The sequence below is a fragment of the Saccopteryx bilineata genome, chromosome 11, assembly GCF_036850765.1.
Source record: "Saccopteryx bilineata isolate mSacBil1 chromosome 11, mSacBil1_pri_phased_curated, whole genome shotgun sequence".
NCBI classification, from domain to species: domain Eukaryota; kingdom Metazoa; phylum Chordata; class Mammalia; order Chiroptera; family Emballonuridae; genus Saccopteryx; species Saccopteryx bilineata.
In genome coordinates, this window is record NC_089500.1 from 70,911,384 (window position 1) to 70,934,270 (window position 22,887).

The 22,887-nt window shown below is 58.1% G+C and overlaps 1 protein-coding gene across 3 annotated transcripts; it reads right to left on the reverse strand.

Moving 5' to 3' along the window:
- Positions 1–1,455: 1,455 nt before the first annotated feature.
- CSF1 (colony stimulating factor 1) lies at positions 1,456–20,019 on the reverse strand. 3 transcript variants are annotated; one of them, XM_066246616.1, is made up of 9 exons: positions 19,632–20,019; positions 16,440–16,559; positions 15,157–15,219; positions 13,258–13,428; positions 10,294–10,441; positions 8,068–8,189; positions 7,433–7,485; positions 7,051–7,109; positions 1,456–3,444 (listed from the first exon to the last, which is right to left on the reverse strand). In XM_066246616.1, the coding sequence occupies exons 1-8, from the start codon at positions 19,668–19,670 to the stop codon at positions 7,064–7,066; spliced, it is 762 nt and encodes a 253-aa protein (XP_066102713.1). In that variant the 5' UTR covers positions 19,671–20,019; the 3' UTR covers positions 1,456–3,444; positions 7,051–7,063. The 3 variants fall into 3 exon arrangements, with proteins under 3 accessions (XP_066102713.1, XP_066102711.1, XP_066102712.1); XM_066246614.1 differs by having other exon boundaries at positions 8,068–9,080; XM_066246615.1 differs by lacking the exon at positions 1,456–3,444 and adding an exon at positions 5,695–6,172 and having other exon boundaries at positions 8,068–9,080.
- Positions 20,020–22,887: the final 2,868 nt, after the last annotated feature.

Here is a 22,887-nt window from a genome sequence, read left to right on the forward strand (position 1 = left end):
TGTATCTATCTTCTGACACATTTATGGAGCACTTACTGTGTGCCCGGAACTCTTAGGCGCTGGGATGCAGGGAGGAACGCAGCCCCGCCTCCTGCCACAGCTCAGACCCGGTAGGACGGACAGGCGAGCGGGCTCCGGGGAACACAGGGGAGGAAGGACCTGGCTGGGCCTTGGGGGCCCGGGCCCAGCTAGGAAGGCTTCTTATAGGAGGTGACTTTTAAGTTGAGACTTGAAGAAAAAAATATGAATACATTTCTTTTTGGAGGGGCTTTTGATTTAAAAAAGAAAGAAAGAAAAGGAAGAGCTAGCATAAGGGAAGTAAAGAGGACGGGGGGTGGGGGGGACGGTTATGGGCACAAGGAGTGATTGATGGCTGGGACACCCGGGAGCTTAGATCCTGGCCAGGTTTGCCTGGTGCCAGTCCTGGAACTTTGGTTCCCTAACTGCAGGGGTCCCATGTTTTGAGCTGCACGGTCCAACTGGAGTTCCTTGATTAGGATGCGAATGTTTTCCTTCTGTGCAACTGAACCTGTGAAGTGTGGCTAGTGCGGCTGAGGAACTGAAGGTCTACTTTGATTCCATTTTAATCAAACAGCCACTACATGAGACAGTGTAGCTCTCCAGACTTCTTACTGCAGATCACATTTGAATCACTGGAGATGTCTTTAGAAATGTCTGCCGCCTGCTGTCTGAGCCTCACCGTGAGATGCTGATTTTCTTCACCTAGGGTGGGGCTTGGGTGTCAGGGTTTTGAAACGACTCACGTGATTCTTAGGTAAGCCAGGGTTGAGAACCAGTGAGTGACCCCAAACTTTGTCCACCTCACTCTCAGGGGTGGGGTGGCTCCTCTCATCACAGCTTTGCCCACGGTGTGTGTTTGAACTTCCATCACTGTGCCCACCTCCAACATCCCCTCTCCCCCACCGGAAGGCATCCTCTGTCTCCTCTCCACACCCAGTAGGATCAGGCCCTATGGTCAGGGTCCCTCCCACAGCCTGCTGGCTCTCTCCCCTCCCAACTTCATCCACGGGGCGGTCCAAAGACACTGCCCATCCACCTTCGAGTTCTGCCAGGACCTGGCCAGCTCCCTGTCCCCTGGACAGCAGGGGTCAGAGTTCAGAAGCCTGGTCCTTGCAGGCCCCTCACCCTTGGACAGAGCCCAACCAGCCACTTTCCCAGGCTGGGCTGGAGCAGGGGCTGGTGGCCAGGCTGAGGTTTGGCTGGTTTCTGCCGTTTCCCTGTTACACAGACACGCAGACGAGGGTGTTCGGGAAGCACCGATGCGGGAGGTTCTGGCAATATGGCTGCAACCTGGAGCGGACCTCCCCACCCCGTGTATCTAGGGAAGAGCTTTTTGAGCTGGGTCTCACGGTCTCACCCAACAGCTGATGCCCACCCACCCCCACTTGTGCCGACACCCCCAAATAACTTTTCCTGTGACTCACACGTGGCAGCTTGTGCACTTCTTTTATTATTAAATATATAAGCAGCTTCCTATTTTTTAAATAGATATTTAAATGACTTTATATAAAATAATTCACCACTTCCAAGTATAAAAACAAAATCTCACAGTGTGTGAGCCAATGTTCCCTCTCGGCTTTCTCAGAGAAAAAGAAGGGGTTCCTGTGCAGGTGGGCCAGGGGGGACCCCCAGGGAGGCCCAGGCCCTCCCGTTCCTGCGTCAAGAAAGCAAATCCAACCCATCGCAGAAGCCCTTTGCTTTCTTGACTTAAAATACTATACGTTCAAGGGGTGGGGATGGAGGAGGAATGCCTTTTTTCTGTTATTTTCCTTCCACTTTTAAATACATACATACTTTTTAGCATCAGATATAGAGTCTATGACTAGAAGGAGGAGCCCCCTGCAGAAAGTTCTCTGCATTCTTCCCTCAGCTGTCAGCAGCGGGCAGGGGAGGCGAGGCCAGTAGACCTTTACTTTCAAAAGCAGGAGGGGAAGGTCATGGGCCCCAGCCCCGCAGCCAGGCAGGGTGGGTCTCTCAGGGAAGGGCCCAAGGCAGCAGGAGAGGAGGGACACAGCAGCACAAGGGGACCAAGGGGATCTGACAGCCCTGTCACCTGCTGCTCAGCTCCGGAGCTGCAGCCAACAGCTGGCTCAGGAAGCCAAGGCCCTCAAGGCAGACTTGGAAGCAGAAGCCTGCTCCCTCTCCTACCCTGGCTTTCCTGGTCAGAGAGACGATGGTCATGGGAGGGTAGGTGGGGGTAAGAGCTGATGCTAATAGGGACAACCCACTTAGCCACCCTCTCTCCCTGTGCCTGCCGGGGGCACCCCTGCAGCGGCAGGGGTCCGCGACAGGGCCCAGGGGTGCAGACGCCTCTCCCCATCACGTCAAACACCCTCCCTGTGTCTGTCTCTGCCCTCCCCACCCTTCCTCTCTCCCCTAGTCACTTCCCTCTTGGGAACGTCAAAGTGCAAAATGCAGAAAGCTGCCCCCCGACGACACAGCCTGAAGACCTGCTCTGGCTGGTGGCCGAGCAGTCCCCCCAGCCCCGCCCAGGGAGCCGAAGTCCTGGTCAGCGGAGGGTCAGGGCTCAGACGCTCCCTCGGTTGGCGGTGAGGCCGGCTCAGGCGCTCAGTGCAGAAGCTGGGGAGAGGCTGGAGGAGCGCGAGGATGGACAGACGTTCGCTCGTGGGATGGACGGACAGGCTGTACAGCAGGCAGGTTCAGTCTTCACAGTGCAATGGCTTCCTTCATGCGGGGAGCCTCTGTGCGCCCCGGAGGAACTCTGGCGGCGCTGGCTGGAGGGCTGGCGGGGCGGAGGCCAGACTTGGTCTTCACCTTGGCGTCTGAGCCAAGCAGGTCCTGAGGGCAGGGCTGGCCTCCGCTCTCCCGCTGCAGCCAGCAGAGGACACCTTGGCAAGCGGGCGGGCCTTCTCTTCCAGGCTGCGGGCGGGCGGGCGGGCGCACACCTTTCCGGGAAACCGAGCCGGCGCCGCCCCGCCCTGCGAGTCTCACGCGTCTCTCCCTGGGACGAGTCCCTGCTTGCGGGGGGTAGAAACCCCTTGGCATCAGATACGTCTTCTGGGCACAAGGGCTCTTCCATTCCTCAAAGCCCACCCCGTTGTCCACATCCACGGGCCTCTGGGTCCCTGGCCCAGGTGCTGGCCTGGAGGGCAGTGGGGGGAGAGCACAGCCCTTGGCGGGCAGAGGGGCCTCAGCTGGGCTCGCCAGCCTCCCTCAAGCGAATGGAGCCTCCAGGGCCCATGATAAATATCAGCAGCGTGGGGGGCGTCCTCCGGCCCTCTCTCAGTGAGTCCAGAGTCTTAGGTGATCGAGGGTGGAGGGACCCCGGCCTGGCTGCTGGTCCTGGCAGGCAAGAGCTCTCATGGTGGGCAGGCCATATTCCCAGGAGGCTGGCTGAGGAGGAGGGGGGCGGACACCCCCCATAACGTCTTCTGCCATGGAGAGACTGTCCTGTGTGCCCAGCTGTAGGGGAGAGAAAGAAAGGCCTGTCAGCCGAGTGGGAGTGCAGGGAGGGTCGCCGAGGGCAGCGTTCCTGTGGGCTGCAGGCAGCACTTCCTCCCGTCCTTCCCTCCGTCTTCCCAGCCACCCCAGACACCGCAAGGAACCGGGAAGCTTTCTCTGGCAGCGGGCCAGGCCGCCGGCCAGACTGCCTTCACCTCCTACCTCCTCCTGGGGAGCCAGGGGCCACGGAGGGAGGTAATGCGGCCTGGTGGGGGTCTGAGCAGGGCTGATGCGGGCACTGCTCAAGTGGAGGGGTCTGACAGGGAGGGAAGGGGGCACTGGAGTGTCCTTAGACCCCTCCTCAGGCAAGACCGCCTCGCTGGCCTCGGCCAGTGCGCCAAGGGTACAACTTGCTAACTCTAGCAGAGAAGAGAATTCTCACTCCCGCCTCCACATCACTCGTCACAGAGGGTCGGCGTGCACAACATGATGGAAGAGCAGAGGTAACTGAAGAGGAAGACCAGAGACATTCCAGGAGAACGAAACTCCCTCCCTATCACTTGGCCTGCTCACCCCTAAACAGCTCTCCTTCCGGCTCAGCCTCACGCATCTTCCATGGACTCAGGGCCTGCTCTCTCCCCCTCCACCCCCATCCTTGTCCCCTTGCCCGGCATCCTCAGAACGCTTTGTTCCCGGATCAGAAATCCCCTGGACTCAGTCCAGCAGTTTGACTTTGAACCCTGTGTGGCGCTCTCCTCGCTGACCGTCCGTAGGCCCTACTGGCCGAGCCCGGGACGGGCAGGGAAAGATGGGACCGCAGGCTCTGGCTCCTGGCCCGTTCCCATGCTCTGGAAGGAGAGTAAGGGCGGGCCATACACTGGACACGAGCCACACTGGGTGCAGCTGGGCCACAGGCAGGCCGGGGCCAGGAGGCAAAGGGATAAGTGGGTGTGCTGCAGTCCTCTGCCCTGTCTCCTGATTCCCTGCACTGGAGGGTCTGGTGTTGTGTTTTCTTTCTGAGGGTCCCTCTCCCATCCCTCCTATCGGAGCGGCAGTTTGGAGCCGGCCCTGAATCCCCCTGAGAGTCCTGGTGCCTGGCCTCCTGGCCTAGATACCACCTGAGGGCTGTACCTACTGATCCAAGGTGGGCACCTGGATGTGGCCCCTACCCTGGGTCCCTTCTATGAGTGAAATCCTGAGAGGAAGGCCTGAGAGTAGGCAGGCAGTGAAAGGTGAGATTGCACTGGGCAGGCAGCCGAGACTGAAGGGACAGGCTGGCAACCAGTCAGAGGGTGGTGCAGCCCTGAGCTCCAGTCCCCAGGGACCTCCGTCCATCCTCTGCTTAACAGACCCGACCGGTCCGGGCCATCATAACAGCTCTACCAGCAGCCACCTGACCCAGTCTCTACACCTACAAGGTAGACCCCAGGATCCTAGATGTGCTATTGTCACTCTTTTCTGAATAGGCTCCCCTGATTTGGATCATTGGTCAGGTCCCCTATCTCCTAGGAGTGGTCCAGACCTGTCACCCTACACTTGGGAAGGTCTTAAGGTGCTGGCCTGCATTAGGCACAGGGTGTGACTGGAAACTCAAATGGGTCGCCCCAACTCAATGGCCGGCCAGCACGCCAATCAGCAAATCAGGCACTAAGCCTGATAGTCAGCCAATTCGCACCCCCCCCCTCCATCAACAACTAACCAGTTAGGGGATTACTAGCTAGTTAATTGGTCAGAGTCACCCAGCATGCTGGTCAGCCAGTAAGAGTCAATTAGCTGGTGAACCAGTCAGCCAGAAGCTGGGTCGGTTAGAGACAGCTGGCCAGAGTCAATCGGTCAGTCAGCCCTGAAGCCAGTCGGTCAACATTTATTGAGTTCTTGGCAAGTGCAGAGAAGCCCTCTTTGTATCAGAACTTAGGATAGGAAAGGAAATGCCAAAAAAGTGGAAGACACAGTCCCTGCCCTCGAGGGGCTTACAGCCTTCTTGGGGGTGCAGAATGTGCACATACACAGAAAATAACTAAAAATGTGAAAAAAACAACATCCAAGTAAGTGCAAATTGATACAGTATTAACTAAATACAAGAGAGTAGAGGGGTCTGAAGAAAGGAGCGCCCAGAGGGTGACGAGCTGTCAGGAAGGCGGACTTCCTGGGGCTCACTGTGGGGGGAGGGGAGGGGAGGGGAGGGGGGAGGGGGGAGGGCGGGTCGCCTGGCCAGGGAGCCCGGGACAAGGAGTGAGGAGGGCCACGTCTTTATCAACAACGTGGGTGAGGACAACGGGAGGCACCGTCCACGGGCAGGAGCCTGGGCGGGCCAGGGAGGCAGAATTAGGCTGGAGAGCAGTTCGGGTAGGCTCGGGTGACGGGCAGAAACCAACGGGGAGGTTTTAACAAGGATGAAGATAAACTCCCACACTTTGGTTAAAACAATTAAGTTGTCCAAGTACAGGAGAGAGGTCTGGCTTGACAGAGGTTTATGGGAAAGGGAACTATGGGTTTTAATAGACCACAAGCTCAATATATGACAATCATATGATGCAGTTGTTAAAAAAAAAAAAAAAAAAAGCTAATGCAATCTTAATCTGTGCGACAAGCAGAACACTGTCCAGATCAAGGAAGGTGACAGTCCCACTGTACTCTGAGCTGGTCAGACCACGTCTGGAGCACTGTGTCCAGGGCTGGGCGCCACATTTTCAGAGGGACATTGACAAACGAGTGTGTCCAGAGGAGGGCGACCAGGATGGTGAGGGGTCTGAAAACCATATCATATAAGGAATGTTTGAGGGACTTGGCCACACTTAGCTTAGAGAATTCTTAAAGGGGACGTGGATAACTGGCTTTGGACACTGGACGGCTCCCAGGAGAACAGGAGGGAGGACCTCCTGGAGGGGCGGGGTGGCAGGGAAGCCAGTTAGGCGTCTCATGAGGAAGGACTTCCTCATGGTGCTATTGGGAGATGGCAGGGAGCTTGCCTGGCTCTCAGAACGTGTGATCGGAAACGGGGTGACTCCCGGTCAGGAAAGCAGAGAGGGGAGGCCCCTTCAGGATGGGATGCTGGGCCAAATGACCTCTAAGAACCCTTCCAAGACTAAGAATCTACAGCTCCGTGAATCTAAAAGCAGGGAGGCAGGAATGAACTTGGCTGAGGAGAAGGGTCAATCCAGGGTGCAAGCAGGGAGGAAGCCAGCAGAGGTAGGCAGGGCAGCAGCGGGCAGCAGCGGCTGGAGCAGCGTGGGAGCCCAGCCCAGCACGGTGGGTTTGAAGTGGTGGGCGGGGCACAGCCTCTCAAACTGTCCAGGAGGGGAAAGACCTTACACAAGGGGGTCTGGGTGGCTCTGGCGTGGACGAGGGCTGCAAGACTAGAAGCCCAAGGCAGAAATAATAACCCAATGTGGAGGGACTAGCGTCTGGCCTCAGGTGGGGCGGAGGGAATGGAGGGGCCCTGAGGACCCAGAAAGGGGAGAGCTGGCCAGCCCTGGTGAAGGATGGAAAACAGGGGAGGAGAGAGGGGTGAGAGTCAGGTGTGTGGGGCTCCTGGGAGGGGGTGTGTGGAGTCACCAAGTTATGGTGACTGCAAAAGGATGTAGCTAATTTTAAGGGGTGGAGAGAGATCCAGAATCAGACTCTTACCTTAGAATTCCTTCTACACTGCTATTTCCACCTGTCTGTCTTCATCCTGGGTCAGGGGGCTGCCGGCAGAACACAGGGCTGGCTTCAGACTCCAGCAGAGGCCAGGGAGTAAGGAGACCCCCTAAGCTGAGCCCCCAACCCCCACAGGGCTGCTTTAACCCTCTCAGGTTTAGGAGACCCAGGACTGCCTGTCCCTACGAGGAAATCAGGAAAAGTGTCCAATAACTAGGAAAAGGGAGACACCCTTCCTCCTCTCCACCCCATCCTGTTCCGAGCTCCACTGCAAGTGGGAGAAGGTCTCCCCCAAATCTAGAGGGGAGACAGATGCCAAGACGGGCCCCCCACCCCGTGACTACAGAGCCAACCCAGACCAAACTCTCACCTGCCCTCGGGTCGCTCCGTGGGAGAATCCACTGCCTGGGGCTCTCGACGGCTCTGGGGACAGAAAAGAGCAGGTTCACTGAGGAGCTGGGGGAGGCTGGGGGACTGTGGCCCCATTCCCAGGCAGGGCTTCCAGGGAGTCGAGGAGAGAGTTACCAAAGTCTCCCCCAGCGCCCCAGATGTGGGGATCAGCCACAGGGCCAGGGGAGCTCCGGAGGCCTCCTTGCTGGTGATGCCCCATCTCTCCCCCGATGCAAGCTGTCCCCTACCCTAGGGTCCTCCGGCCCCAGTCACTGCAGGGCTCCCAGGCAACACCCTGTCCTGGCCCACACAGCATCAGTCACCTCCCATTTGGGTTGTCATCCTGCTTCTGCCCAGGAATAGTCTCCCCACTCCTTGCTGCCCCGGCCCTTCTGGTTGACCTCAGAGCCTGAGCCCTCCTCAATCTTGAAGAAACCCTTCATTCCTTTCAGCCTCCCCTCCTGTGTGTGCTCAGCGAGCCCTCTGTCTCTGAGCGGCCGCAGCACCCAGGAGGAGGAGCCCCGGCCAGCCTGCCCCCAGCAGGACCTGCTCCTCCACCCGGCTGTGCCCCGTCCTCAGGAGGCGCCTGCCTCTTGGTCATCGGGCTCTTCTTACCCGCCACCTCTGCCTGTAGAACAGCAGGCCGCCGACGGCCAGCAGGACCAGAATGACGCCGGGCACCAGCAGGCGGAAGACAAAGCCGCGGGGCTGGGGGTCGGAGGACTGCTGCTCGAGGCCTGCGTCAGTCAAAGGAACCGGGTTAAAAGGGGCGAGGGGCGCGGCCGCCCCCGCACTCGCTCGCGCTCCGTGCAGCCTGGTGGAGCTCCTCCGCTCCCTGGTGCTCCTCCTGCCCGCCAGTTTCCCAGGGGGCAGCACAGCGCCCAGGCTGGGGCTGCCGGAGAGCCGTGGCTGAGCAGAGAGGGTGGAGGGACCACTGAGGCCTTTCGGATGCAGTGACGGGGTCCTGGCCGAGCCTGGCTCCTGGCCGTCTCTGGGCGGTGCAGATGGACCGTCTGTCTTCTCGGGTGTGTGACTCCGGGCCCGGCCAGTGGGTCTCACGGGGCCCACCTTGGGCGAGTGGGTGCCGGTTCCATCCACTGGCAGCTGGCCCTTGGCCGACGTGGGGAGCGGAGATACTAAGATGAATTTGCTGGGTCTGGTGGTCCCAGATTGGACATGGCCTCCTTCCAGCCTGGAGGAGGAAGGCTCTGGCCCTCGGGATGCAGGAGCCTCACTGGCTTCTCCAGAGGCCTCTTCTAAGGCCCAGTTAGTGCTCAACACAGAGTCAAGAATGTCCTCCATCGCAGGAACAGGGGCCTCGCCGGAGGGGTGCGGCGGTAGGGAGCCTCCGCTGGCGCCTCCCTCGGCGCCTGGGCTCTCTGATGGCTCAAAGCTCTGGCAGGTGCTCCTGGGTGGTCGCTGCTTGGCACTGCCGAGGTCCACCGTGCGAAGGAGCTGCTCATTGGGCAAGAGGGAACTGTCCTCTGTCCCCTCAGAGTCAGCCCAGGTCAAGCCAGCTATGGGGGCCGTGGCGGGGGTAAGGGGCTGCTGAGGGGAGACAGAGGCCAGGTCACTGCTAGGGGTGGCTTTGGGGTACAGGCAGTTGCAATCAGGCTTGGTCACCACATCTGAAAGAACCACAGAGAGGGAGAGAGAAAGACGGGGAGGAGATAGAGTCACCAGCCTCCAGCACAGCTTTCCCAGAAGGGCTTGAGAAGGGGCAATGGGTCTGGGAGGTCCCCTCATCCCCCAGCTCAGCCCTGGGGCTGAGGACAGGACAGGACAGGGCAGGACGAGACAGGAGCCGACGCTCACATCACTGACCTCAGGCAGGGAAGGTACAAACCACAGGGTCTTAGAGACAGAGAGCGAAGAGCGGGGCTGAGAGGCACAGACAGGATCGGGGTCAGGAAAGACAGAGCACAGCTCCTGCCGGGGTTCCAGCTGGCCAGACACCAAGCCGGGGTGAGCAACAGCCACCAGGAGGTTGAGCAGCGGCCTCAGAACCAACACAAGACACCCTCAAGCCCCAAAGACATGGCTCTGGCTGGAAGCAGCAAGGTGGTTTCATGCACAGCAAGGGGCACACTGCCACAGCCACAGGCGGGAACAGGCTGGGGCTGGACTGTGACCAAGGCTTGAGGCCTTGGGATTGAAACAAGGAGACTGGACTTGGCCATTGGCAGCGGTGGGGCCTCAGTCCCTGCCTCGGAGAGCAAGGTTGCATGGAGGAGGGCACACGTGACACAGGACGCAGAGACGAGGACACGCAGGGTACACGTGTGCAGCTGGTGCCGGCCCTGGGAGAGTTTGAGTGACGCTCAGACTTCAAATCCTGCCTGTCCCTTGAGGGGACACTCAAGGCATCCTGAGGACTTCTGGAGCCAGAGTCTCCTGGTGATTCGCAGCAGGGTCCCTGGAGCAAGGGCCTGGCCTCCTAGACGGAGCCTCTGCTCTCTCCACGGAACCCCCCACGCAGTCGGCCAGCCTGCAGAGCCGGTGGGGAAAGCCTCCATGCCTCCAGGGCTCTCCCAGAGGGCCCTCTCTTCCGGTCCCTAACCTCACAGCCGCCAGCATAATCCCTCTTCCTGCCCTGACATGCAGACATGTGTAGGTGTGCATGCACACACATGTCAGAAGAGACATGTGCCTGGGACCACCCAGAGGTCCACAAAGCCACATATGTACACAAAACAAGCACATCCACACACACAGGAGCGTGAGTAGCAGCCAGGCTGCCTCCCAGGGGTCCCTCCAGCCCCATGTGCCCCCCCAATCCCTGCTCTTCTGTCCCACACACCCTCCTCCCACCCCACACCTGCTGACCCCTTTGGTGCTTACCGTGGACGGAGCATTCAGCAAAGCTGTCGTTGCAATCCTTGCTGAAAATGTTATGGTCCTCTTTAAGGAGGTTCTTTGTTTCACTAAAGACATTCTTGATCTTCTCCAGTAACTGGACGGGCGATTCAGAGAAATTTTGGACACAGTCCTGGAAAGAGAGTAGATCCCCCCAGGGAAGGATGAGTACGGGGCCCCACGTCTGTCAAACTCCCTTGGCACTTCTCACATCTGCCTCCTTTTTCTCCTTCATTTTCTCCCTCCCCCCTCCCCTGGTTTGCGGCAGAATCAGTCCTGAGGCCAGGAGGTATGTCATTTATTCACGCACGTGTCAGGCATGTGGTAATTACCTGGGAATCATGCAATAAACAAGAGAGGTGATCACTAGCCAAGTTGAACATTGAGCCCAGCAAGGCTGAGGCACTAAACCCATTGTTACAAATACAGTGAGTCCTACGAAAGAGTGCTAAATGATCAGAGAGTATGTAACAGGGCCTCAGGGAAATGTGCCTAAGAACCAAAAAGATGAGCAAAAGTTAACCAGGGAAGGAGGCGGAATTGGAAAGAGCTGTCTAGTGGGAACAGACGGTGCAAAAGTCCTGAGGCAGGAAAGAGCCTGAACTATTTAAAGACTAAAAGTAGGCTAGAGTGGCTACTGTATTGCCATCCAGGAGGAGAGTGGTGAGAGATACTACTGAGAGAGAGGTCAGCAAGGGCCTGTCCAGCTGGTCCTTGTTGGCCATGTCAAGAACTGTTAACCTTATCCACAGAGTAAAGAGAACACATCTGAAGGGTTATTGGGGAGGTGGATGGGTGTGGCTATGCTGTAGAGAGTGGGCTGGAGCAGGCCATGGGGCTGTGGGTACTTCTCTGGCCTTGATGCGTCTTGGAAGGAGGTCCAAGGCTGCCCCAGCCCAGCCTTGTCTGGTAAGCTACTCTTTTCTCTTTTGCTTGGGAGGCCCGGGCTCCCCACACCCACTGGAGCTCTGAGAAACGTCACGTACGGCCCTGGCTCTCCTTCCAACTCTTGGGCGGCTCCTTCTCAGTCTCCTGACCAGGCTGCCCTCGTCCACCTGACTTCTAAATGCTGGCATTTCTCAGGACTCTGGTGATTCGCAGAGCCAGGGCCCATCTTGTGTGTCACACATAGCGGGCAGTGCCACACACACGCCTATGGCTTTACCTGTGGCCTACTTGCTGATGGCCTCCAGTTGCCCAGTTTTCCCTGAAACTGAGCTGCACAGGGAGGAACTTTATGAGGCATCGCTGTGTGCCCACAGCCTGTGCAGAGTAAGCCCTTCATCGATGTTTACCAGATAAAGAATGAAGGGATATAGGAACGAGAAGACCTGGCCTCGTGTTCCATCACTCGCCAGCCAGGTGACACTGGCCAAATGGACTATCCAGTTTGGGCCCCTTTCCTCAAAACAAGGATCCTGGCCAGCTTCCCCCGGGGGCTGTCGCAGAAAGAGCGACGCCAGCTCTCTTGCCCCTCTCTCTGCAGAGAACAGGGACTATCAGACAGAAGGTCCCAGGTGCCCACCGGTGTCCACAGAGGTTGGGTCTTCTCTCTTGGGAGCCCTGAATCCCCCCTCTAGCTCCTCTAACTTCAACCACTCAGTCCCTCCTGGAGTCTGTCCTGTGGGCATTCACAAGTGTCCCATAGGGTGGGTGGCTTATTGAAATGCAAATTCCGAGGCCCACCCACAGACCCCGTGACTCAGACTCTCTAGGGGTGCACGCTGGGAATCTGAATGTTAAATAAGCTCCCCAAGTGATTCTTAATATTGAAAAACCACAGCTTTAATACCCCTCTTATTAAAAAAGGCTTCCTCCCTCTATCCCACACTCCCTCCGGCGACCTCTCTCCCTGTCTGCGCCCTTTGGAGCCGAGTTCCCACAGTGCCGTCTCCCTGGGCGCACGAGCTCGCTCTCTCTCTCTCTCTCTCTCTCTCTCTCTCTCTCTTCACTCCGATCTGGCACCAACCACTGACATTGACCTCCACATGGCGAAATCCAGTCTCTGGCTGGGCCCTGGGCCTCCTGCTGATCTCCCAGCCTCCAATCCTGCTCCTGCGCCCATTTCTCCGCACAGCAACCTGAACAGCCTGACAGGGCACGTTCGGTCAGGCTGCTCGCCTGTTCACTGTGGCTGCCCTCGCTCTTTAGGCCAAATCTCACACCGGAGGAAGGACCCCAAGGGACCTGGCTCCTGCCTTCTCCCCTCTCCGCCCTTCTTGGCCATGCTGCCCACCCTTTGGGTCCTGAATGTGCCCACTTCTGCCCACCTCGGGGCTTCGTGCACAGCATTCTTGGTTCTGGAATGCTCTGATCAACGTTGTCACTTCCTAACTCACCCATCACTGGGACTTGAGTGATTCTTTTCTTGCTTGGAGGCCTCCCCTGCCTCTTCCTCCCCGCCCCCTTCAGGGCTTCCCTTCCCCGGTTATCTCTCCCACCAGCGGCTGCTGCCGCCTGACACACCACGGGGCTGCCCTAGGTTTTGTTCTCTGTCTCACCGCCTCCCCCCCCCTGCCCCCCAGTGTAAGCGCCACGGATGTGGGGGTTTCTGCCTGCATTTTGTCTCTTAGTGTCTAGAACAGAACCTGGTACGCAGTAGGCAGTCGTTAACTACTTGTGGAGCCAAGGAAGGATCCTCATGGTTTGTAATTCTGTTTGCCCGTGTTACTGTTTGTTTAATGGCTGCCAATCTCACTTAACTACAAGCTCCAGAAGGTCTGGAACCAGGTCGCTCTTGTTCATGGAGCCAATGTCAAGGCCTAGCACTGCGCCTCCTGCGTGGTAAGTCTTCTAGCAAAGGCTCGTGGAATGAAGGAAGGAATGAGAGAGTGAGTGGACGGTGATGTGGGGCGAGCGGAGGGCAGGCACTCTGTCCACGTGGGCAGGGGGGGGCCGCCACAGCCCTCCTTGGCCCTGACGCAGCCTCCTTCCCCAGGGCCCTCCTACCTTGTCCTGCTCTTCGTAGACCGTGGGGAAGCACTCCTTCAGCCTCACAGAGAGTTCCTGGAGCTTTAGGAGGGTGTTGGCGTTGGAGGTGTTGTCTTTGAAGCTTATGGTTTCCTCCAGGATGTCTTGTACCAAGGGAAGTGCCCTCATAATGTAGCACACAGGGTCTTTCTGAAAAAGAACTTGGAGTCGATGGTGTGGCTGATGCGGCCTGGGAACCCAGGCTGCGTGCCATCCTAGCGGGGCTGCAGCTGCCCTACCCTGGCCCCAGGCACAGGCCGCACCACCGTCCTGCTGAGGGGGGACGCTGCCCGCGGCTGGCCTGCCCTACCCTGAGCCCAGGCACAGGCCGCACCACCGTCCTGCTGAGGAGGATGCTGCCCTCGGCTGGCCTGCCCTACCCTGGCCCCGGGCACAGGCCGCACCACTGTCCTGCTAAGGGGGACGCTGCCCTCGGCTGGCCTGCCCTACCCTGACCCCGGGCACAGGCCGCACCACTGTCCTGCTAAGGGGGACGCTGCCCTCGGCTGGCCTGCCCTACCCTGACCCCGGGCACAGGCCGCACCACCGTCCTGCTAAGGGGGACGCTGCCCGTGGCTGGCCTGCCCGTCTCTCTCTTTGGGATCTGGCACTGCGGGGGTTGGGGTAGAGGGAGGGAAATGCAGATTCTGATTAGAGGGAGCTTCGGACTTCTGGAAGAAGCATAGGGACAGTGGGTCCTGGAGAACTTCTCTCTGTCTCTCTTCTGGCTTGCTTTCACATGAAGTCCTTTATCACATGCTTCCTTCTAATCCTTCAGGCCCCAGAGGTCCTGGAGACACCTGACGGTTCAGGGAATAACCTCAGTGTTCCGGCTCCCTAAAGGATGGTTGTTGCCTCAACAGAGACTCTGACTTAGCGCTGTGTTCTTAGCACCGAATGAATAAAATACACAGAGCATTCTTCGGGACGTGAGGCGGTCTCCAGAGCTAAAAAAGTATGTGTGGGTCAGGGGTGGAGAAGCTCAGGGACAGAGACAGCTCTCGGGGCCTCACAGCGATGCTGATGAGGAGCAGAGAGGAACAAACTCAAATAAGAGCAGGGGTGCGGGGTGTTGGAAAGGCATTACAGGCACCGGGAAGAGCTTGTGCCAAGGCTGGGGGGCACGGGGCAGCAGGGAAAGGGGGTAGCGTGTGGGTCGTGGTGGAGACTGGTGCTTATGAACCCCAGGCTGAGCAGCCTAGGCTTTCCTCTAGAGTGAGGGCGCCCCGACAGATCTGGGGGAGGGAAGAGGAAGTAACAGGTTCGGGTTCCGAGAGCTCCCCTAGTGGCAGAACAGAGGGGTGCCTGGCAGTGGGGAAAACATCTGGGAGGTTCTTGAAATGGTCCAGGCAACTGATGGGGAGGCCAAACCTGATGCTCCAGGTAGGGGTGGGGTAGGAGGAGAGGAGGGGAAGGGCTGGATGCCCTGGCTGCTGCTGGTCTGTCCTCTGGATGGAGGTGGCACCCCAAAGCAAAGCATGTGACCCAGAGGAAGTATCGGTTTGCCTTAGGCCCTACAACCAGCCTGCTTGGGTTCAAATCAGACTCCACTACTTCCTAGCTGTTCTCCCTTCATCTCTCTGGGGGCAGTCAACAAGATGAGTGTCCCCACACAGTGCTTCCATCAAGATTGAATTAGAACCGTGCCTGGCACGGAGCAGGACCTTGACATGTGCCAGGCCAGCAGAGGAAGCAGCAGGGGACGGCAGCCCTTCACCTTGCCCAGCCCTGGCGCCTGGCACCCCAGGCTCGAGCACCCAGGAATCCTCATGCCCTCACCCTGCCCAGCTCTCGAATTTCTCTGGCCTTCTCACTCCCACATATGCCCACCCTCGAGAAGCGCATACCGGTTGGGCCTTGAAAATAGCCATAACTCACCAACTGGTCCCGATCTACAAACACAAAGGGGATTTTGCAAGAGGTCTTCATCTGACTGTCAATCTGTAAGAGAGAGTGGGCCAGTGGTGGCGAGGTCCGCAGCTTGACTGAGCTTGCCTAACAATGGGGACCAGAGTTTCCGGGTGGATCGGGACTTGGTCCTCACCCACCTTTCCCAACCATACCTGGAAAGACAAAGGGGGGAGACCTGTGCCTCCCACTCACCCAAGAGAGGGCTGTAGAAGGAGAAGAGGGCCCTTCTCCTTCCCACCCCATGAAATCTGATGATCCCAGCTTGTTATCGGGGAGAACTATCTAATGGAAAATATAGGACACAATCTCCTATGGGAGATAGTGAGCTCCCTGTCATGGCAAGAATTCAAGCAGAAGCTAGACAAGTTCTGGGGATTCAGGATCTGTAGGGACTGAGGTTAAATGCCCTGAAAGCCCCGGTTGGTCCCCCAAAGCAGTGGTTCTGGGATTCCAAGCCTCAGAGCGTGGCTCCTGGTTTCCCCTGGTTTCTGTGGCAGCTACAGGCTGGAGGAAAAGTGTAGGGATAAGAGAGGCGGGAGGCCCAACTTAAAGGCCCCAAGCGCAGGGCCCTGGAGCTGGCCTTCGCCAGGGGTGCCCCACCCTGCCTGGCTAGCCAGAGGGACGATGGTAAATTCTCTTCTGAGCAGGACAGCAGCCATGACAGCAGCCCGGTTCTGCTTGGCTGAGCCATGTTTGAAACTGTTGACAACTCTGCTGGCCTGATCAGAATGAAGCACAGGCTCCTTTGTGGCCAGGGTCAGCAGGCCATCCCAGCCCCAGGGCTCGGGCAAGAGCCAGGGCAATGAGGACGGAGGGCTGGGAATTAGGCAGGAGCCTCCGCTCCAAAGCTGGCTGTGGCCCTGGTACCAGGCTGCTGCCACGTGTGGGAGTCTGGGAGTTAGGAGCAACATCTGGACACAGCAGGCAGACTGCGCTGGCTCCTCAGAGGAAGCACCCCATTGAGGGACAGGCAGCAGGCTCCACAAGACTCTTCAGAGTCCACAGTTGACATTCCAGGCAATTGTCCACCCAGGCAACCAGCTAGAAGCCCATCCTGTTCCCTGCCTGCAGGGGAGTCAGAGAGGACTCAGGGTTTGAGGGGTCTGAGGCTCTGATCTTGGGAAAGTAGGGCCATGTCCTGCATAGCCCTATTTCTCTGCCTGTCAACCCTCTCTTTGACCCTGCTCCTTGGTTCCTGCCTCAGTTTTCTTAATGAAGAGGAAGCAGGGCAGGCTTGGCCACATACTCACCAGCTGCTGCAGGAGCTGCAGGTGTCCATCAGTGATCACGTGGCTACAGAGCCATGACTCCTCAGTAATACTCCTGCTCACCAGGAGACACACCAGCAGCAGCCGGGGGCCCAGCCATGGCTGTGATAGACAGAGCATTATTTCTCCCCCGCTCTCATTCTCCCCAGATACAACACCCCCCCAAATCCAGCTTCCTTGGGATTGCCTAACAGCCACGGCACAGCCTTGCCCTCCCTCGATGACGACCCAAATGTCATCTTCTCCAGGAACCCTTCCCAGACTAGCCCAGGCCGAGCCTCACTACATACTGAACAGTAACGAGGACCTGGGAGGTACGTCCACCAGTCTAAGTTCCAGTTACACAGGAAACTCCTTGACTGCAGGATTCGCTTCTACCCACTTTTCTGTCCTTGCAACATCGAACACTGAGCCAGGCGCCTGGGGAGCTGCCCGTTCCTCTCAAGTTCATGTTCATGCACCTGCTTCCAGACTTGGAGCCAGAGACATTGGGCCCAGCCCTTCCTCCCACCTGGTTCCACATAGGTCTGGCTCTGCTACTGGAAAAACCAGGGGCCCAAACTCAGTTTCACTGGGAACCTATCCCACGCCAGAGAACTCTGGAGTTCTGGGTGTGTGTGTGTGTCAAAATTTATCAGAGGCAGCAGCAGTGCCAGCTCTAGGCCATCCTGGCTGGCACCTGCCTATCGGAGCCCTATCAGGCTGTGCATCCCGCCAGCCAAGCTCTCAACACAGTAAGGACATTTTCTAAGATTGTTCCCCTCTTTCAACACCCACCTGGCCCAGTAGCTGCTCAGCACCAGAGAGGAGGGACTAGCTCCCGACACCCTGTCCTCCCCTTCCTCCCTCTCTCCCTCCCCCTTACCCCTTCGCCCTCTCCCTGGCCCTAAGTCTCCCCTCCTCTGGCCAGAGGTAGAAAAAACCCCCGTGGGCTTTCTGTCCCCAGCCTGATGCGGCCTCCTGGCAGCTGATGCCCTCAGATTCAGAGAAATGCTGTCAGGGTGGGGTGAGGGCTGGCACCTTCCTGGGCTCTGGGCTCTGGCTCAGTAATCCAGATGATGAGACAAATACTGCAAATAAACAGTGCCCTGGAAAAACACAAGCAGGCTATGAAACAGCCCACAGTGACATGCTGATTTACATGTAGCTAAAGGCTCAAATGTTTGCCAGCTCTTACCAGGGAGAAGGGGCCCTGGCTCAGCTACCAGGGTGTTGCAGGAGGAGGGGCCTCAGTGAGGCCGGGAAGGATGGGGAGAAATGGATGACAGGGAGGGAAGGAAGGGAGGGCCTGAAGGGAAGAGGCATAGCATAGCCCAGTCCCATTCAGCCCCGGGATGTGGTGAAGGTCCTGGCGGACCTGGTGGAGGCAGAGTGTGGAAGAGGAAGGGTAGTCATGGGGGGGGGGGGGCGGCGTTCAGGCTCTGCTGGGCAGTGAGGAGGTAACCCTGGGTGGGAATGACTGTCCAGGTCCTCAGGAACCTCTGGTTCAGGACCTGCAGGAGGAAACTGGGCCATGCAGAAGGCACCTCTGCCCCAGGCTGGCGGCCACTGAGGCTCAGAGGCCCTGGTCTAAGTGGTGCAGAGGAAACGGCCCAGGGGAATGGGATGCTCAGGCAGACATCCTGAGCGCAGGCACCTCAAGACACTGATGTCTGAGGACAGCAAGGGAAGGGCAGTGCTCAACGGCAAGGGCTGCCCGGCTTTGGGAGCTATTTCAGGCACCGGTGTGAAGAGAGTGCAGCCACCACGTGGGAGGCTGGCTGTGAAGATGGCCAGAGGGGGCTACGCCTGCCCCTGGGCCCCCATTTTGCCTCAGAGGAGGCTCTGCACAGGCACCCAAGGGTTAACACTCTAGCCTCGGGCTAGGCTGCCTCTTCGCACCCTCCTTCCTTCCTCTCACCAGCCTTGGCCTCTGGGGCAGCCAGGAAGGACTCTGTGCTGAGATGCTGGGACATCTCCAGCCGGCCAGCCATCCCCACCTGCCTCTCTCATCCTGTTCCATCTTCCCCATCAACAGCTTTCCTCCGCTCCCCTCGCCGCTGTCTCACCTCCAGCTCCTCCTCTTGGTCTTGCTGCCTGCCCCCTTGCCCTCCCCTCCACACTGCCCCTCTCAGCCCCGTTTCCTCTCTCTGCTGGGCTCTTCCTCCCTGTGGGTCTGCTCTGCTCTCCCTCTCCCTGCACCTGCAACCCCCTCCCTGGCCTTCCAAACATTTTCCACGTCCCTTCTCCCAGGTTTCTCCTCCCATTCTCCTCCAGGGCTCCTCAGAAGCACACCCGCGGGGACACCTCTTACTGTTCCTTAAAAGTGCACCCTGAACCTTACACTTTCGAGGAGCTGCGGCAGCTACCGCCCGCAGTAGTTAGTAGCTGCAGGACCTTCCCTGCAGTCCTGAGCAGCCCCAGCCCCTGTCCACGGCTCCCCAACACCACACCCTCCTCCCACCTTCCTCTCCCCACCACCAAGCCCAAGGTCTCCCCAGTGAGCTGCACTTGAGTTTGCAAGAAAAAGATTCAGAGCTAGCCTCAGGAGACTATGTCCGATGTCCCCAAAACAGACTTGTTCCAGCCACCTAAGTCCCCAGCAGCTCCATCGGTAAACTGGAACGAGCAGCGGCTTGCCCAGTTTCTCCATTCTGCCAGCAGGTCGTGGGCACAAGCCCTGGCACTCTATAAACTGATGACCCCTGAGCTTTCTCCTCCCAGAAGCTCCCACTCCCCAGCAGGGCCTGAAAAAAACGTGCGGGGTCGATGAGGACGGTGCCCTCTGGGGAAGGCACCACATTCAGCGCACAGCCACTCTGCCTGTCCCTTGGCGATGGTTCGTCAAGAGAGAGCGGTAGGGGTCCCCTAGCTGACATGGAGCCTCTGCCCGTGACTGCGAACCCCTCTCTTCTGCCAGCGGGTAGCTCGCTGTATCCCTCCGTGCAGTGGCGTGTACAAGCCTTCCCTTTCCCAAGGAAGCGCCGCAGCCCCAGGCGCAGCTGCAGGGCCGCGGCGGGTCTCTGCCCGAGCGCCCCCGGGGCCGCGGGCAGCCCGCAAGCAAAGATGGAACGGCGGAGCGGACCCCGCCGCGGAGCCGCTGCAGCCGGCGCGCGCGGGCACTGCGGTCCGAGGAGCCGCGCCCGCCGCCCCGCTCCAGCCCCAGCCCGGCCCGGCGCGGTGACCGCCGCTTACCGTGGGAGGGCAGCGCCCGGCGGCGCCCCGCGCGGTCATGCGGGCAGCTGGGTCCCGGCCGGGCGCGTCGGCCGCCCTGGCTCGCTGGCTGGCTGGCTGGCCGCCGCCGAGTCCGGGCCCCGCCGAGGGCCGTGCCGCTGTCCCGGGAGTGAGGAGAGCCGGCGGCGGCGCGGAGAGCACCAGGCGAACTTTCACTTTCCCCAGCCGGCTCCGCCGGCCAGCTCCTCGGCACAGCCTTTTAAAGAGATTTAGGCATGTGGTTTATGGGAAATTACGTTGGACAGGCGCCAGACACACACACGCACACGCGCGCGCGCACACACACACAAACACACACACACACACACACAGGCGCGCACTGACACAGACACACACTCCAGAGGCCCACTGAGCCGCCTCCCCGCCCCCACCCTCGGGCTGGGCTTCCCCGCCTGTCTCTCAGTCGCCTTGTCTTCTGTGCTCAACTGCAAAGTCTCGGGCAAAGTAATGCGCCCTCCACGGCTCGCGCCCTTCCGCGCGTCCGCGGCGGCAGACTTTTCCTTTCCTTTCGCGCTCTCCAGGGGGATCTGGTGCTCTCTCTGTCTCTCTAACATTCCTCTCAAGGGACTTTCCCTCTAGGCCTAAAAATTCCCAAATCTGAGCTGGAAATGGGCAGATAAGCAGGGACAAACACTGAAGACTGGGGCCTCCCCGGCTGTGCACGATGCAGCACCTGGTGGAGCCCGAGTCAGCAGATTTACAGGCAGCCCCCTGCGTCCCAGGAGCCCTCAAGCAGCAAGCCTAGCTTCTCATCTCCAATTCTGGGGGCAGAGTCCAAGCAGGGAGGCTAGCTACCTGGCCAGGAGGGGAAGGACTCTATTCTGGAACTGGAAGCTGGGAGGCTCTGCTTTGTGCCAGGAGACAGACACTCCAGGCACTTGACCTGGGGTTGATGTAAATGCTGGCTGTGCCCTTGCTCCCTCCTTACTGCCAAAACCTGGGGTAATTGGCACCTGGTCCTTAGATTTTCCTTGGTGCTTTTGGAAATGCATTTACTGAGACGATTAATCACATTTTATCTCTACACAGAATGACTCTGGATGGAGCCTAACAGGATGAGTCTATTAATTATAATGCCCACTGCGGGAGATTTTCCTTTCTACAATTCATTATGGTCCAGTGTTTCAATCCCATTGTGAGGTCACCTGTACCCATCTCCTGGGAAATATATGCTATGTGACCTGGTCCCAATGAGGCATCTCCTGTCACTTGCTCCAGCCTCAGGAAGGAATTCTACACCTGCATGTCCTTGCTCATTACTGGTCCCTCTACTCGGAATGCTCCCTGCCCCCACCTGTCTTTAAGGCAAATTCCCTGTCCCCCAGGGCTGAAATCACACCACTTCCTCCACCAACAAAGCTTTCTTCCACCCCCCAGCAGATCACTGGTTCCTTTTCCTGTATTCCCACTGGACTTGGCTCCTTCCTCCCTGGTGGCTCTGATAAGTTGTTTGTCATTGATTGATTTATTCATTCTCTACATTATTCTAAAAAGTATTTAAGGGTATACCGACAGTTATATTCTGCCCCCACTCTGGAGACCAAGACTTCCTTCAGGCTGGTCCCATGGTCACTTATCTCCCAAACAACAGTGTCTAGCACACAATGGGTACCCAATTAACTAACAGTGATCAAATGGAATGAGGCCATTAGAGAATCATTCATTCATTTGGCAAATGTGCACCATGTGATGACCATGTATGTGCAGGCACTGTGCTGGTCCTGGGGATATGATCATGGACATGCCGATGTGGTTCCCACTTCCGTGGGCTTGGGAACCGTCAGAGCTAAGGACAGTGGGGTGTGGGGCAGTGACAGGTGCTCAGAGCCTCGAGGAAGGAAGGCGAGACACAGAGCCCAGTCAGAGGAAGGAGGTTGAGGGCTTACTTCCCCCGCATGATTGTCAAGTGGTCCCTGTACAATAACGATTTAAGATAACGGTCGACACCACACTTCTTAGGACTGATAAGCAGTTGCCGGAAGTACAATAATGTGAGGCAGATAAACCTCTTGACTTGTTGGAGAGGAGTAACACTGTACCTGCCTCCTCCTTCACCAACCCAACCCCGCCCCAGACTCAGTGAGGGACAGACAGCTCTGCCTCTGGAAGGTGGCCATCCGCCCTGTCAGTGCAAGGCTTGGCTCCCCACTCCCCCTCAAGTGACATTCTTTATATACCCGGGTTTGAACCTTGACTCCACCAGCTGCCTGATCTTTACACCTCTGTCATATGCCGTGTGACTTTGGACAAGCATCTCTGGGCCTCTGTGTCTTCATCTATGAAATGAAGGTGTTAACTAACTTTTCTTACCAAAGTGTGCAGGAATGAATGGGGTGATGCCTGAGAAGTGTTTCACACAGAACCTGAAGGTAGTAAGTGTGATTCTTCTTATTATTATCTGTCCACCCACATGGGTCTTAAGCAGTGACACAGCATGGTGCCATGGATTTGAGAGTCCCAATGCCAGATTTTAGCCCCAGCTCTGCTGCTCGTTGGCTGTGCAACTTTAGACAAAGGCCTTCATCCTTCTGAGCCCCTCTTTCTTCATTTGTACAATAGCAATGATAAGCTCTTTTTCCACGATTGGGGGTGAGGTCAAACAGATGACATATGGGGGTCTCCAGGGCAACGGACAGCACAGAAGAAGTGCTTCGTTATGAAAGAACACTTTGGAATTGTAGGCTGTGGGATGCTGGAGCTGCAGAGAGATGACAGGGCTCTGGATCACTGTGGCTCCACAGTGGGACTTGCAGCTGTCTCCTCGCTGTTACCATAAAAGGAGAGGTTGTGAACCTGCTTGACTTCAGACCAGCTTAGCCGCCAAACAAGGGGACATCGAGGCTGGAAATGCTAAAGGTGCGGCCTCCTGGGGCTCCCCTGGGCAGCCTCTCCTCTGCTGAGAGACACTCAGGATTCCTGCCTCTGGCTGGCTGGCTGGCTGGCTGGGTGACCTTGGGCAGGCAGGTCCCGGCTGGATCGCAGGGCCAAGCTGGCAGTATGGTGTCATCTGCATATGACTCCTTTGTTGTTTATACCCATGCAAGCCTGCTTGTGCCCATCCATGGGCAGCGAGTGTTGGAACCGCAGAACCAGAAGCTTTTCCACCCCACGTTGCCTTGGATGAGCAAATGGAGGCTCATACAGGTGGAGCCTCCTCCTTTGGAGTCACGCATCTCGGGTGAGGCCTGGAGGGAACCAGCCCTAAGTCCCTCCTGTG